The 16421-nt window shown below is 38.8% G+C and overlaps 2 protein-coding genes across 4 annotated transcripts in view; both read left to right on the top strand.

Annotated features, from left to right (window-relative positions):
• Positions 1-5209, top strand: part of wdr35 (WD repeat domain 35) — a 29410-nt gene extending 24201 nt beyond the window's left edge. For both annotated transcript variants that reach the window (XM_067421645.1, XM_067421644.1), the window contains 2 exons: positions 2477-2717; positions 4590-5209. In XM_067421645.1, the coding sequence (XP_067277746.1) occupies positions 2477-2717; positions 4590-4740 (392 nt within the window). In that variant the 3' untranslated portion in view covers positions 4741-5209. The remainder of the gene's footprint in view (positions 1-2476; positions 2718-4589) is intronic.
• A 703-nt stretch (positions 5210-5912) lies between these two features.
• Positions 5913-12129, top strand: kcns3a (potassium voltage-gated channel, delayed-rectifier, subfamily S, member 3a). Of its 2 annotated transcripts, XR_010898637.1 has the most exons (4): positions 5913-6327; positions 9999-10035; positions 11622-11733; positions 11835-12129. XR_010898637.1 is itself a non-coding variant. In XM_067421056.1 (2 exons), exon 2 carries the CDS (start codon positions 7582-7584, stop codon positions 9112-9114), a length of 1533 nt encoding a protein of 510 aa, XP_067277157.1. In that variant the 5' UTR covers positions 5913-6327; positions 7492-7581; the 3' UTR covers positions 9115-9740. The 2 variants fall into 2 exon arrangements, 1 of the variants encoding a protein (XP_067277157.1); XM_067421056.1 differs by lacking the exons at positions 9999-10035; positions 11622-11733; positions 11835-12129 and adding an exon at positions 7492-9740.
• The last annotated feature ends 4292 nt before the right edge of the window (positions 12130-16421 follow it).

Below are 16421 nucleotides of genomic sequence, written 5' to 3'. Positions count from 1 at the left end.
TGATGATTCTTCTGGATTTTTCTGGTTAGATGTGATAATTCATTCAGCACGCACTCTTGCAGTGCATTATGGCTATTCTCTAGTATACTTCGGTTGTACACTCTTTATTGCAGTGCATTATGGCTATTCTCTAGTATACTTCGGTTGTACACTCTTTATTGCAGTGCATTATGGCTATTCTCTAGTATACTTCGGTTGTACACTCTTTATTGCAGTGCATTATGGCTATTCTCTAGTATACTTCGGTTGTACACTCTTTATTGCAGTGCATTATGGCATTGAATGAGTCACTCAATAATGTCCACTCTGGTTTTCAGACACCACTACATATGGTGCCCTATTTAAGGGTATAGCCCTTAAAGGGATACTTCACTGCCTTTTCATATTAAACTATGTTATTCCCTTAACTAAAACGAGTTGATACAAACCTCTCTCGTCTGAGTGCGTGTACTTAATCTCTCTGACGCGCGGTGACAATCTGATAGCATTTAGCTTGGCCCACATAGTTCATTCACTATGGTACCAAACAGAGATCAAGTTAGAAGCGACCAAACACATTTCCCCATCCTTCTCTCATTTCTGTCAATAGGGGGAGGGGGAGGATGTTTCAGGCAGGACTTTTTACTGCGCAGAGTCGAAGAACTCTCAGAAGTGCTATTCCGCCATACATAATAGTTCTCCTTTTTAATCCGCTTAGAAAAGCGCCACGTTTTAATTTATGTCATCATACTTGATCGTTCGACTATTCGTGTAACTTTATTTAAATAGGGAAAACGTGGAGGTGTTTTGTCACTTCTAACTTGATCTCTGTTTGGTACCATAGTGAATGAACTGGGCTTAGTGGGCTAAGCTAAATGCTAACAGACTGTCACCATGTGCCAAAAAGATTAAGTGCACGCACTCAGACGAGAGAGGTATGTATCAACTCGTTTTAGTTAAAGGAATAACATAGTTTAATATGAAAAAGCGGTGAAGTATCCTTTTAAAAGGGTAAGTGGGAGTTCTGTGGGCAGAGAATGGCCAGAATGGTTTGAGCTGATAGAACAGTAACAACCAAGGAATGTAGAAGAGCATCTCTGAACACACAACATGGTGAACCTTGAAGCAGATTCAGGGCTACAGTTGCAGAAGACTCACCAGTGCCACTTCTGTGAGCTAAGAACAGGAAACTGAGGCTATAATTCTCACATGCTCACCAAAAATTGTATTGATTGGTTTGAGTGTCGATTTCTGCTGCAGCATTCAGATGGTAGCAATTCCGAATTTGGCATAAACAACATAAACGCATGGATCCATTCTGCCTTGTATCAACGTTTCAGGCTGCTGGTGGTGTAATGGTGTTGGGGATATTTTTCTTGGCACACTTTGGGCCCCTTAGTACCAATTAAGCATAGTTTAAATAGCACAGCCTACCTGAGTATTGGTATGGATATGAATTAAAACCAAAATCTCCAAAATATTTACAGCACCTTGTTGAATCTGTGCCACAAAGAATTTAGGCAGTTCTGAAGGCAAAAGGGGGTCCAACGCACACAGTATTCGCAAGGTGTACCTAATAAAGTGGCCGTCGAGTGTGTATTTGTTATATGTAAATCACTCACTTCTCATATTTTGCACTCCAATTAGAATATAAAACAAACAAATAGCTGTGAAACAAAGTCATTAGTCCTATGTGGTGTATATGAACAACTTCATTATCACCTCCTACACTTTCTCAGTTTGCATCAGACCACAGTAATGATGTGCATATGAATTATAATATGAAAATATTCTGAGGATTGTAAATCTTTGTCTGAAAATGTGTGTATTAATGCATGCATGGTACGTCTGGCTTTGTCTGCGCACATAAAGTGTTAAATCGCTCACCTGAACAGAGAAAACAAACTCAAAGTGAAGCCTTTACAGCGTTCCGTCCACACGTACAGTCTTACTAAAAGTTGTTTGCTTACACGAAAGTCTAGACAAAATGTGTAAACCTCAAATTACATCATATCCAGGACCACCTGGAAAAGAGGTGTGTATGCTTGTATGTGTGTGTTGATGTTTTTGTCTTTCAGTTAGCTGTGCTTTCATTGCATAATTCTATTAAAGTCTTTAAAATGAGCTATTAAAAATTATTTAAGTTAGGGATTCACTAATATGAAATTCTGATAATAAATATAATAATATTAAGCTGGTAATTATTTTAATGTTATTACAGAGAACCTATAAATGGCCAATTTAAAAATTATATAACATTTTGCCTAAATAAAATAAAAAATTGCGAAAAGTGAATTTAGACATCACAGTATTATAATGTACAGTATGAAAAATGTCTATCCATTTTGAGATTGAATAAAAAACATATTTGAAAGTGTTATTAAATTATTCTCCTTTTAGTAAGCTTTAGATGACTGCGGCAGCAACACCTCTCATTAAAATCTTTTGTTCCTCAAGTGTACAGCAATCCAATCATTACTTTATTCTTCCTTTTTAGCTCTCCATCTCCGTGATTATGAGGATATTATTCCTGCTGTGGAGATTTACTCTCTGCTAGCCATCTGCTCATCTGCTAATTGTGCATTTGGTACATGCTCACGTGCCTTTATTAAGCTGGAATCTCTGGAAACACTGACTCCAGAGCAGAGGCAGCTTTATGAAGACCTGGCCCTGGAGATCTTCACCAAACACAGCCCCCGAGACACCCGGCAAAGCCAGCGAGACAGCCTTACTGACGGGTAAGCCAGAAACGTAATGGCCAGATGTGCTATTTAACCTCACTGAACATACAACCGCTGGAAACTCAGGCCCCGTTTAACCCATAATTGAGGCGGATCCTTTGTTAGGGCTTGTAGACGCAGCTGTGAGGTCACAACGCAAGTGTTAAATAGTGTGAGATCAGGCGTAAGGGTCAGTGTCTTAGGCTTGTGTCACTGCAGTGTGCTGGATAACTGGAATTTTTCAGACCATTCAGATTATTACATAAGCACAGTTCTGTAAGCTCTAGAAAAACAGTGGGATTTGTTCACTTTAAAATGAAAATAACCCCGTGATTTACTCACCCGACAGCCACCCTAGGTGTATATGACTTATTTTTGATGAACACAATCGGAGTTATATTAATAAATATCCTGACGCTTCCAAGTTGATAAAGGCAGTGAACGGGCCCACGAGTTTGAAGCTCAAAAAAGTGCATCCATCCATCATAAACATAATCCACACGGCTCCGGGGGTTATTAAAGGCCTTCTGAAGCGAAGGGATGATTTATGTAAGAACAATATCCATATTTAACATGTTATAAAGGAAAATATCTAGCTTCTTCCAGACTGCCTTCCATGTTCAACTTACGAAAACAAAGTATGACTTATGAAAAAAGGTTTCACATGCTCATCATGGCTGCATTTGATTTTTTCTACTTAACTATGTGGGCTAAGTAGTTAAAACAGTTATATTTGAGACATTGCAATTAAAAAAAAAATGTTTTTTTAAATATATATTATAAAATGTAATTTATTCCTATGATGGCAAAGCTAAACTTGTCGGCAGTAAATCATTCTAATATGCTGATCAGGTGCTAAAGTGGCAATCAAAATTATAAATGTAGTTTTTAAAAATATTTTGTGGAAACTTAGATGAATAGGAATTTTAGATGAATAGAAAGTTCAGAAGTCAACCTAAAATATATATTTTTTTGTACCAATGTAAAAGTCTTTACTGTCACTTTTGATGATTTAATGGATCCTTGCTTTTTAAACACACACACACACACACACACACACACACACACACACACACACACACACACACACACACACACACACACACACACACACACACACACACACACACACACACACACACACACACACACACACACACACACACACACAAACAAAATCGACTGACTCCAAACTTTAGTAGTCTCATTTTCCTCACTAAAACTCTCCATTAGCTTCTTTGCAAAGCCCCTAAGTGACAAATACACATTACACACATTTACAGGGTAAAATTATTTCATGAATTGACTAAATTCAATGCATTAGATTTGTTTCTGCTAGCAAAGTTCTCCTGTTTTGGTATACTTTGCCATAATGTGATGAGAATACAAGTAAAAAAGCCCATACCTATAATGATACTGACAAAGGGGTAGTTGTAAAATCATTCTAAATATAAAACAATAGCAGAGTTCACACCACAACTATAACGATAATGGCACAGTGAAACAATATTGTTGGAATCGCTTTCTGAACTTTTTTCCCCCAGATGATGAACGATAAAAGCATTGGCAGTCAGAATCCTTTCTGCTTTAAAGAGCTCAAGCATTTAAAGCTTCATAAAAAAACCTGCAGTGCGTGCTTGTAATAAACAGAACAATATCGTCTGCTGGTGTGGATGCTAATACTGTTATTGTTTATAGTTACCGTTCTTGGTGTGAAAGGGCGTTTAATCCGCACAAAACGTGTGAAGCAGCAAATTAACGGTTCCAATTATGTTAATAAAACTGTTAAATTGGTAAAACAGGTTAGCATGTGTGATGATGCATTCTGACTTAATGAATACCCCCCACCCCTCTCTCTCTTTTTGTCTTTTATTTTCTCTCTTTTCTCAGGCCCGAGGGCAAGTTGCCCACCTGTATAGTGACAGGAAGAATTATATCTGAGTACCAGTTCTGGATGTGCAGTGTGTGTAAGCACTGTGCTTTGGAGCAGGAGGTCACACAACACAGCTTCTGTCCTCTCTGTCATTCCCCAGTGGGATAAATTGTTCCCATCGCCTTCCTAAGCTCAGCTCTAGCTCAATCAAATGTCTTTTTAAAGTACTGTAGGATATAAACTCTGTCATAGGGTCAGAAAGCTTAAAATATATGTCGTTTGTATGCTCAAACTAATTAACCTTTATATATTTGTACATTCAATCTCTTTTATATGAAATTTTCAAATATTTATGTACATAATTACATTATTTTCACTTTAAATATGCATAACGTTCTCTATAAAACATATTGCAAATCATAACTCAATTTGGCAATTAATGAAAGTGTGAGTTTTAATTTTTTGAAACGTTATGAATAAGTCGGTCTAATGTTATACTGCATGTGTGTAGACATTTTATAGTTAAGAAAGGACAACATTTGAACTGATTCAGTGTCTCCTGTTATTTTAGCACTAACTGGCAAATTGTTGTTCTAATGTTTGATCTTAAATAAAATCTACTTTATTTATGAAAAGACATCTTATCTCAAACTTTCCTGTTCACTTGTGTCCATTCTGATTTGAACTGATTTGAACAATTTACATATTTAATTTTAGGCACCTGCCCATTGAACCTTTTAAAGAATATATTTTAAAATATCTTTCTTTGGCAGAAGTAACGCTAGCATGAGGTTTAGAATATAGCAGTCTCGCAATGCTGCCCTCTACAGTCGGTGCCGAGTTAAGACCCTTCTGAGATTTTGTCGCTGAGCATAAGTGACGACGTTATGCACTATTGGACAATAATAGTTTGTTTTTCTTTTTGACTCAAGTAACTTACTTGGTGGTAACAATGAATGTAAAAATACATGTTTTATATAGCAATATTGAAGAGGTGTCTGCATTAACTCGTGACAGCCTCTAGAGGGCATTATCTGTCAATTCTTCTCGGCACGTGCGACAGGTGCTGCTGTGAGAGGAAGAAAACCACCTGCTTCTGGGGAAAGAGAACGTCTTGACAAGCACTTGCTTTTTACATGTTATAATGACTTGACACTCTTTAAACTACTTGCAATACGTCTATGCTCTTATCCATTTGTGTTCAAAATATTTCTAAATCTCAAAACGCTAATGCTTCTTTCCCCTCAAACTTTTCAGTATAGCTGTCCTTTTCCTCTGACGGTTTTCTTTCTCATTAAACTCGAGGGATATTTAATCTCAGTCTTTTATTAGTTTTCTAATCCTTTAGCTGCCCTTCACGGGTGGCCGAAGTATTCCCTCCAGCCTCGCTTTCATCCCTCTGTTCTCCCTGCTTATTTTTCACTCTATCATTTGTCCCTCCCGTTTCACCTCTAATGCTTAAGGGGAAAAGCCGCACCGTGGAGCTTGAGAGGCGCGTCCTCAAACGCAAAGCGCAAGCGCGCACTAGTTGCCACGGGCCAGTGACGCACGGACGCGCAGCTGCCCCGAGGCACCACGAGTGCATTAGCGGCACACTATGTGCCAACTGTCCCACCCGACACAGTCCGCCGCGGGACATGGGGCAAATACTGCGTACGAGCACACACCGGGCAAGGATTGACCAAGAAAGGCGCTGGAGGATGGCAATATCCACACCAAACGTCTTTGCAGTCCACTGATGCCATCAGAAAAGAGGTAAAATGTGATCTTTGCTAATGTGTAGTTTGGGTTTCGTAATGTTGTTTTTTAAACTTGGTGCTGGAGTTCGACCAACAGAGCGCGCGCACTTCTACCCCGTGCTTTCTTCAAGAAACTTCTTAACAATTATCTATGTTATTCAATTTTTGTTGTTGTACACAAATGTAAGACTTAAATGTTTTAGGTGTGTAAATGCTGTTTTTCTGTTGCAGTCAAATATTCTGTGACGTTTTATGTGGTACAAGTTGAAATTATTAGTGAGGTCTAAAAGTCTGAACCATTTTCAAAAATCAAACTTTAAAAAACACCTATGGATAAACTGAAAAAATGCAATGTGACTTTTAAATAAACAAGAAATATTAAGGCTTCTGCACCACATGTCATCAAATAAGTAGATTGTCACCTATATTTGTGACAATCATGCTTCTATTTTTTGGATGGTTCTCGAATTATGCTGGTGAACATGATCATACACAAAACTTGTGGAGCTCATGCAGCTGTGCTGATGTCAATAGAGCAGAAGAGTGACAAACCAAATGCTTTTTGAAAACCAAAAAGTATTCATGTCACTTGTCGCTAATATTTGTATGCTGATGTTTTTCTAAAATGTAAATTCAACTTCGATCATGTTGGCTTGGCATTATAAAATACAAGCATTTTCATTAGTGGTCTTTGACTTTAGACCATACTGTAAATGTCTCATAATTTCATGATAAGAATGTCTATTTTCCAAACCCCACTAAAGCTCTGCGCGTCACAACTGTCAAGTGTTCACTAAATGTCCTGAAATTCTGATGTGATTTTGCTGAAGTGCCCAGCGGTTCTGCTGGGAGAAAAAGTCAGTGTTAGTGTTAAAATGCTCATAATGATCACTGAGGATTTGTTTACGACACTGTACAGAATCAATATCCATTAGCAGCTATAAAGGCAGATTTGGGCTCCAGAATGCTTTTATCCCATCACAGTTGTTACAGTTAGAAGCAGTATATAATAGATTAGCTATCTGTCTGTCTCTGTATTTAAATCTGATTAAGTTTTTGTCATGTCATACAGTTGGGAACAGTACAGCAGACTATGGCAAGAGTACGGAAAAAATACTTTTTCGATAGCAACTTTTTCTTCTTAAAGTGCTAATCAGACTTTTCTTTTCCTCCGTCATAGGAATGAAGCCATAGCTGACCACTATTAGTCTTTCACCAATCCTGCTAAGCCCAACAGTCCCACTTACTCCTTCATGTTCTGGCATCCATCATGCTGTATGGGCAGGTCCTGCACCGTCGAGGGCCAGAGGAGAGCTTCATCAACCTCAACGTTGGCGGCTTTAAGCAGCAAGTGGAACGGGTGGTCCTCCAACGCTTCCCCCACACGCGGCTGGCCCGACTGCTCTACTGCAGCTCAGAGGCCGCTATTCTCCAACTTTGCGACGACTACGCCGAGGCCGAACGAGAGTATTATTTTGATCGCAATCCATGTTTTTTCCGCTACGTTCTGAACTTCTATCGTACTGGAAAGATCCACCTGATGGAACAATTGTGTGTGTTTAGTTTTAGCCAGGAGCTGGAATACTGGGGAATCAAGGAGCTTCACCTGGATACTTGCTGTAGCAATCGATTTCAAGAACAGAAAGAATGCGCAGGAGATCGCGACTCTGGAAACGATGATGACCCGCAGAACCAGCTGCAGGACAGCTTAGACTCATCCATGGAGGAGCTATCAGCATTTGACAAAGACATGGAAAAGTTCGAGGGCACCTGGTGCTCCGAGATGCGCAAGGAACTCTGGCTGCGACTAGAAAACCCTGGATACTCGTGCTCTGCTAAAATAATGGCGGTGTTTTCGCTGAGTGTGGTACTGATGAGTATCGCCGCCATGTGCGTTCACAGCATGCCTGAGTTCAACGGGGTGCGTCCTAATGAGAAGAAGGTGGAGAACCCAGTGTTGGCTGCGTTCGAGACCTTTTGTGTCCTCTGGTTCTCCATCGAGTTCATCCTACGGTTAGCTGTCACACCATGCCTGTGCAAATTCCTGTGCAATGCGCTAAACATCATCGACTTCGCCTCTATTGTTCCGTTTTACGCCACTTTGGCCTTCGAAACTGTCGACGCTGAGGAAAGCGAGGAGCTTGAGAACATGGGGAGGGTTGTGCAGATCCTGCGCCTCATGCGAATCTTTCGCATCCTCAAACTGGCGCGGCATTCGGTCGGGCTTCGTTCGCTCGGGGCGACTCTCCGTCACAGCTACCACGAGGTCGGACTCCTCATCCTCTTCCTCTCTGTGGGAATCTCTATTTTCTCAGTGCTAATCTATTTTGTGGAGAAAGAAGATGAGGAGTCGGAAATACAGACCATACCGGTGGGCTGGTGGTGGGCGACAATCAGCATGACCACGGTGGGATATGGCGACACGTATCCTGTCACGCTGGCTGGGAAACTTGTCGCCACCTTATGCATCATCTGCGGCCTGCTTGTAGTCGCCCTTCCGATCTCCATCATCTTCAACAAGTTCTCCAAGTATTATCAGAGACAGAAAGCCCTGGTGGAGTCCGACCAGCTCCAGCAAGAGGATGAGAAACAGTTACATCCCAGCATGCCTTTTCTTCATATAGGAGACCTCTACAGCCATAAAATGAATTCTCTGGTGCATAGCGCATCCTCCAAGAGTAGCGAAGGGAGCGAAGAAGACGACACTGATGCTTCCAGCATTCAAGATGTTGCAATTGTCTGCCCTTCTGTTATGCCACAGGAAGACAAAGCAACAAACACTAATATGCACAACCTCAAATGAATGGAGCGAGAAGAACCTTACTCTGACAGATCTGCAGCACACGTAGAGGAAACACTAGCGAACTCTAAGACTCAAGGCTCTCGTTTCTTTCTGGGATAACTCCTGGACCTTCTATCAACAGCACTTTTTCTCTTTAGTTCTCAGGGTGAAAATGTCACAAGCTTTCCATTATTTATGGATCATATGGAAATCTTAACAGCCCAGCACTAACAGTAACATTGCTCTATAACCAATTAATAGCACTGATTGACTGGTGTGTTTTTTATCCTTTGGGCAAGCTGCTCATTTAATTACAAGTCTTTTTGCAGTGCCTGTGGGAAAAGAACTATGCTTAAATGTTTTATAGACAGGGACAGCATCTAAAATGCTGGACTTCAGATGGCATGTTGGTGTACACCATCCTCCCTAATGTGTCCATCAGAGAGGGAAGGACGGAAAGATTGCATGCATATTTTAAACAAGCAAGAGGAGAGGCCACAAGAGAAAGGAGGAGAGAAGAAAGCAGGGAAGAGATGTTACAGTTGAATAAAGTGTTGATGTAAAGCATATTTGAGTCCCTACGATTCATTTTGAAATAACTGCATGGATCCATAGAGAGCTGAAGGATCTTAAAGGGATAGTGCACCGGAAAAGGAAAATACGTTTTATTTACGCAGCCTCATGTCGTAGTGCACTATTCTCTGAACACTGAAATCAAATGGTGACATTTTTTTTCATTATCATACTTTGAATTTTTGTCCCTCCAGTGAACGTTTAATTTGTCAGCGTGTTGAACCCTGATTTGTGAATGAATGTGTAGAAATCAGTCTTACAAATTCTCGACTCAACTCGCTGACCTGCATGAATTTTTCAATAGATTTCTTTGTTTTGCTTTTTTTTCACAGAGGAACGAAAGGCATGTGGCTTTGGAATGATATGAGGGTGAGTAAATGATCAAAATTAAACATTTTGGGTAGATTTTCCTTTAATATTTATCAAGTGTTTCTTCACAGTCTTTTTTTCTCGCTTTCTCTTATGTCTATTTAGTAATGCATTATGCATTATTGCATTGTTAATAATCCCTTATGAGCATCAAGTTCACATATCCTCTGTCCTCTGCATGGGGGGAACGCTCACTCTCCATCTAGCTGCCTCTCTCATTTTTTAGGTGACTTATGTCGATAGGCTGTATTAGCAGCAGGAAAAGAGGTCGAAATGTTAGGGCTGTCTGCCATGGGTGGATGTATTACTGCTGAAACGGCATCCGTTTGGCAAGTGGCTTTAACTTGGATAGATCGGCCTCTGTTTGAGACGTGCCCATTGATCAATGTGTCACGCTTGTGTGCTCAAGTGTTTAAGGGCAGATCTGAATGCCTCATGACTTACACCAATGGTACAGCTGACCCTTTTCACTTCAACACACTCTTGAATTTTGGAGAATTTCAAGGAATATAAAAATGTTCCTTTATTTCACTTCTCATACAAATACTTACATTGTTTGGTATATTTAGGGATTGTTCAATCAGAGTTGTTAAAAAAACCTTAAGGCAAAGGTAGTTATTTGTTAGTATAGAAGATTTTCCTTTCAGAGATTGATTATATGACATGTATTGTGGTAGGGTGGCTTCTTTCCCCTCCTCTTTGCTAGAAATATGAGGCCACCGCGAAGAGTCAAATTTCTTGTTCAAGCTTTGGTTTGGACAACTTGCACAAATCTGAGCATGTTGTTTTGCAAAAATATATGCAATCAAAGCACTGTCCTAATATGTGCTGGTGGTTTAGGATGTGGGGTTTAACCCAGGGGAAAGAAAAATCTACAAACCAGCGAGTTCCCACATCTCTACAGCACTTAATCCTGAAGTACTTAAGAAGTGCTCAATTTCTGCATCACTACTGACATCAAACAGAATTGCAACACATTTCCAACACTCCCCATCTTTTCTGTTATTTGGAGAATGATTATTATTATTTTAAGTAATAGTTTTTGTCTTGTGCTCCATTTCAAAATAACACATTTCCAGTTAAACTACTTTTTAACAGCAGATTAGGCATGACTGCTGCATAAATCACCAGCCAAATGACTGTAACTATGTAAGCATAACATCTTCAGTACTGAATAAAGTCCTGTCTCAAACAATTTGCCACCTCCTCTACATGGGTCACTGCACATCCTACTCACCATCATACAGTCTTTCTCTCCATTACCCCATTGTTTCTTTCTGTCTCTGTCTCTCGCTTTCCTTTTTTCTTTTACCTCACACATATAAATTGGTTGAAATCATCTGTCAGGGGTTCAAAATAGAGTAAAAAAGTCTGTGAGTCTGTGACTGAAGCGTTGGATTAAACACAGAAGTTCTGATGTATATCAGCTAATCACTAACCATTTGGAACAGTGATGTTTTTTTAAAAAGTTGAGACACTGGTATGATGGTAATAATCAAAACTCATATATAATTGATTATAATTAATAAACTCTAACAGATTCATTTTATTTGTGTTGCCCGGATAAACGAAACTGGACGAATCAGTAAATCTGTGACATGACAAAATCAATACAGCTACCCTGAAAGCGACATTCCCAATCTTCTTGTTGATCAATGAAGCTGGTACGACGACTCTATTCCAGCCCTCACGGAAGCTGTAAGTACTTCCAGCTCACAATAGTCCTGTTTCTCACAATCTGAAGATTGCCTGTCAGCTGTCAAACCACTTTACTAAACCCAAACCCATCTGTTCTGCAGGGCTCATATGGATGTTATGGATCTCTGGCTGGGTTAGTATGATGTCGTGTTCAGTCACCTGGAGTTCTGGAATTAAATTTCACATTTTGAAGAGGTCACATGCTCCATCTCCCCTTTTGGCCTTCAGCTGGGCGGTTCAACACTTCACACCATTCTCATACTGGAGGTCACCCTCTTAAAATGTATGTATACAGATATTGATTTTTATTTCCTTGTTTGAATACCTCATTACAAAAGGATTCATCAGTCACTCATCCTAGCATAATTCTGACCCTGTATCATTCTCTTTATATTGTGGAACACAACAGATTTTCATACAGCAAAGTTGAATGGTTATATATATTCCATGCTTATTTGATGTGGAATTATTTCTTCTTCTTCTTCTTTACATTAATACATAAATAAACACAATAAAAATGAATGACAAATGTTCAAATTAATTATGAATATATTGCAAAAATCCATAATAGTGAGTGAAATGAAATATGAAATTAAAATACTTTATTGTCCCTGACAGGGACATTTGGAGTGGACTCAAAGCAATATTCCATCATTACCTGATATACCTAAACTTATTAAAAGTACCATACACACAATAAGCATAAACATTCATACACACCATCAAAGGTATCCCCAAAAAAGAGGCATCACTGATCCCTATTCAGCAGTCTGATGGATACTGGCACAAATTAATTCTTGAACCTGTTTAGTTTACAGTGAGGAATTTTGTATCTTCTCCCCAAGGGTAACAGATCATAGCAGAAATTTACTATGTCAGACAGGCAGTACATTGTTCAAAAAGAGACTGGATACTGGGATAGTTTTTCTGTCCTGTTAATTTCACAGAATTCTTTTGTACTATGCATTGCAAGGGTTCCGTACCAGGTGGACAAACTAGGGGTGGAATGATTCAAATTACTCACGGTTTTTGGTTTGGATCACGCTTTTAGGGTCACAGTTTCAGTACGATTAGGTATGTACTATGTTCAGGTTAATTAAAAATAAAAATAAACAAAATGAGAACAAATAATCAAATTACAAGCAAAAGCACAAATGGATACAAAAGAGCAAAGATTATAACTACATTACAATTTAAAGTGGTTTGTTAGCAGAGGAGACTATGTCCAAGTTTTGTATTTAAGAAATGTATACAAAGCACACAGTTAGCTAACAATGTATGATCAATCAATGTAAAAATAAATTAAGGCACAGCACTTTGCCTTTAAGACACTTTCAACTTCTTTAACTTTAAGACATAATGCATAGATCCAGAATATACTGTCTTGCTCTTGAATGTTTAAGTTGGCATGGCTTAAATTAGTTTAGTTAAACAAATAGTCTGTGCTCGTGCGCTATCAGCATAAAAAGCGACTGTTTTGTCCACACTTTTTGATCATCGCTTTTGTGATGTATTGGGAAGCCATAATGTGTATCCGTCGACAAAAACATACATTAACCAAACTCTGTCTGTCTGTTTAGCACATTGTTATTTTCAACAAACTGTATTATAGATGCATCATCAGATTTGAGAAGAACCGTGATGCAAGTGCGTGCAGAGGGTGGAGATCTGTACGGTAAAAACCGTTTCACCCCTAGGACAAACCATACCTAATGACACTTTCTAATCCAGACTGGTAAAAGAACGACATATTTGTTTTATCAACACCGTAAAACCACAGTCTTCGTAAAAAATAGCCTTTGTGAAAGTAGAGTTTGGAAGACAGATCTGTAGGTCATTAAGTAGGAGTTTAATGCTCATACTGTGCTTTTGCTGCTGTTTTGGTGAAGGTGAGGAAGATGATGGTGTCAGAATCCAATATTTGCTTTATCAGCAGCTTGTGTTTGTTTATCTGAGTTAAAGATCAGAGAACGGCCGATCACAGCCAAACATTACAATGTCAGCCAATATCTGATAAGAAGAACATGGCAGAGGACACAGCAAAGAGCTTACCGACACAAACACAGAAAGCAGCTGTAGATGTGTGTATCAAAGCAACGGTGTGCAGAACAGTTCCTAAAGAGATTCGCACTCTGAAAAGTGAGACCTGAGCTAACTGCACATTGTTTTACAAAGTGAGAATTAGGAAACGTGTGTCTGTGAGGCACCAGGCTGACACGTTCACACTTTAACTTTCTCCTTCAAAGAAATATCCTGGAGTTTCCTTCATAACCTTCAGAGAAAGATTGTACGATAAGGAAAGATGTTGAGGTCTGGTCAGGAGAAAGAGAGAGAGGGAAAACAGGGCTACCCTAGCAGATGGAGGTTAGGGCTCTCCAGTTTATTTCATTTCAAACAGCTAATGGGCTGTGAAATGAATACACAGTAAGCATTTTTCTTCAGTGTGAAGGCGTTTTCATTCAACATATGCACACGGAAATGTGTGTACGGTTTCTCTTGCATCTGTCAGCATGTGTGTGAAAGCCACATTATTAATCACCTTTAGTCTTTCACACACTCGCAGCACGGCCTGAAAATGACATATTGTTTTAAAGGTGCACATTAAATGTCATGAGTTTGATATAATTATGCTAGTATATGAGTATGTGAGTTAGGACAAAAGGTCATTGGTTCTCACAAATTTTACTGTAATATTCCCTTTCATGCAGTGTGTAATATAGCTGTTTGTGAATATATTAGGGCTGCCGATTGCTTAAAATATTTAATCGCGATTAATTGCATGATTGTCACGAGTTAACTCGCGATTGATCACAACTTAATCGTACATTTTCATCAGTTGTAAATGCATCTTAAATTTATATGTTTCAAGTTTTTAATACTCTAATAAATATGGGTATGGACAAATATGCATGCTTTATGCAAATGTATGTTTATTATTAGTGCAACCATACTGAACAGAGCATGAAGACTAGACAGTGTGAGAAACAGACTCGGGAGCGCTCTTGCTCAGAAAAGTAACCTGCGTATTCGTTTTGACCGATTGTAATGTATTTTGTTAAAAAAAAACATGTACTGTTAGTGATGATGGTGTTAATGATTTACCTCGGATATGAGCGAGAGTGAGCTTGCAGTGTATTTGCGCATCTCGCTCGGACTGCAGAGAATGTGCTCAGTGTAAAAACGCACTTTTCTTTCGACCTGGAGTCTAATAAAAGTTAAACAGAAAATATTGTAGCTTATTTAGGCTACAACTGCACTTGTTTCAGAATAGTAATGTTAATTTTAACCCCTTTCTTCCCCTATTTCTATTTGCTGCTGCATCCTTTACGTCTATGGCTCATCTCGATTTCTCCAACTACGGGCTATATACACCACGGATCAAACAGAAAATGTGCGCTATGTTAATCGGCCAATAATAAAATTTGTGCCGTTAAAATGAATTTGTGTTAATTTTGACAGCCCTAGAATATATACGTTCTGCGTAATATATTGTAAAGTCAAAAGTGTATAATAAAGGTATACTTGATTCACCCTTAAACATCATTTAACTGAGGACTTCTTCTCAAATCTTGGAATTCAATTAGGGAGTATAAATAATTATTCATGTATATAATTTCTACTTGGTGTTCAAAATATGCAGTTTTGGGTTTTGTGTACGTTTCCAGCTATGGCTAACTCGCATTATTACTGTCTTACTGAAATATTTCTGCAAATCAGTTGTGGGCCACCAGTTCCTATAACTGTGTCTATTAATGTGTATTGTCTGTCGTTCTTACTACTTTGAGTAAATATAAAGGATGGAGCAAGATTAGTTCCCTTTCAAGATGTGTCTCATATTGTGTATTCATTATCAGACTCACACTCTCGCTACTGTCTTTAAAGGGCTGATAAAACACATTCTTTCGAAGGCTTGATTGTGTTTGTGGGGTGCGCTGTAACTTTGTTTGAAAAAATATATATATGTGTTTCATATATTTTACCTTTATTGTACACTGCTCTGTCCCTTCTTACAAAAAATGGTCTGATGGCAGAGGTGGACAGTAACTAAGTACATTTACTTGAGTACTGTACTTAAGTACACTTTTTGAGTATCTGTACTTTACTGGAGTATAATTTTTTCAGGCTACTTTTACTTTTACTTCACTACATTTGAAAGACAAATATCGTACTTTTTACTCCACTACATTTCTATCATGGTCGAAAGTCGTTTCTGCAGCAGCTCTGAAAGTCAGTGGATGATTTTTTCCATCTTTAAAAGTTTTTTTGGTCTTGTTGTTTCAGACAGTCTATCAGGAATCACTCTTATAGGGTCATATACATTTTCCCAACTTTTTTTGAACACTGATCTGTCCATAGAAAAGTGGAAGAAGACGGTTCTTAGGCACAAGTGTGTGCACCCATAGCCATACTTTGAAAGTATGTTTCAGTTAAAAAAAAATCAAGATTAGTTTAGTTGGCATACACTTGGTGCATGTCTTATAAAATATTAAAAATATAAACGTCTGGGAGAAAGAGAAGAGTAAAGTTGGGAGAATATCAGATGTGTATCAGTGTATTGGATCCGTGCATTCGGCCTTAAAGTGACAGCAGCTTTGTAAAGAGCTTTGTAACTTTTATACAAGTATTTAAATTAGTTTAAGTTAGTTGTATGGTAGTATGTCAGATGGAGCATCACTGACTGGCTTAAA

This window comes from Pseudorasbora parva, chromosome 17 (genome assembly GCF_024679245.1).
Source record: "Pseudorasbora parva isolate DD20220531a chromosome 17, ASM2467924v1, whole genome shotgun sequence".
Lineage (NCBI taxonomy): Eukaryota > Metazoa > Chordata > Actinopteri > Cypriniformes > Gobionidae > Pseudorasbora > Pseudorasbora parva.
Note: the sequence above shows the minus strand (reverse complement) of the source record. Positions and strands in the feature narration are given on the sequence as shown.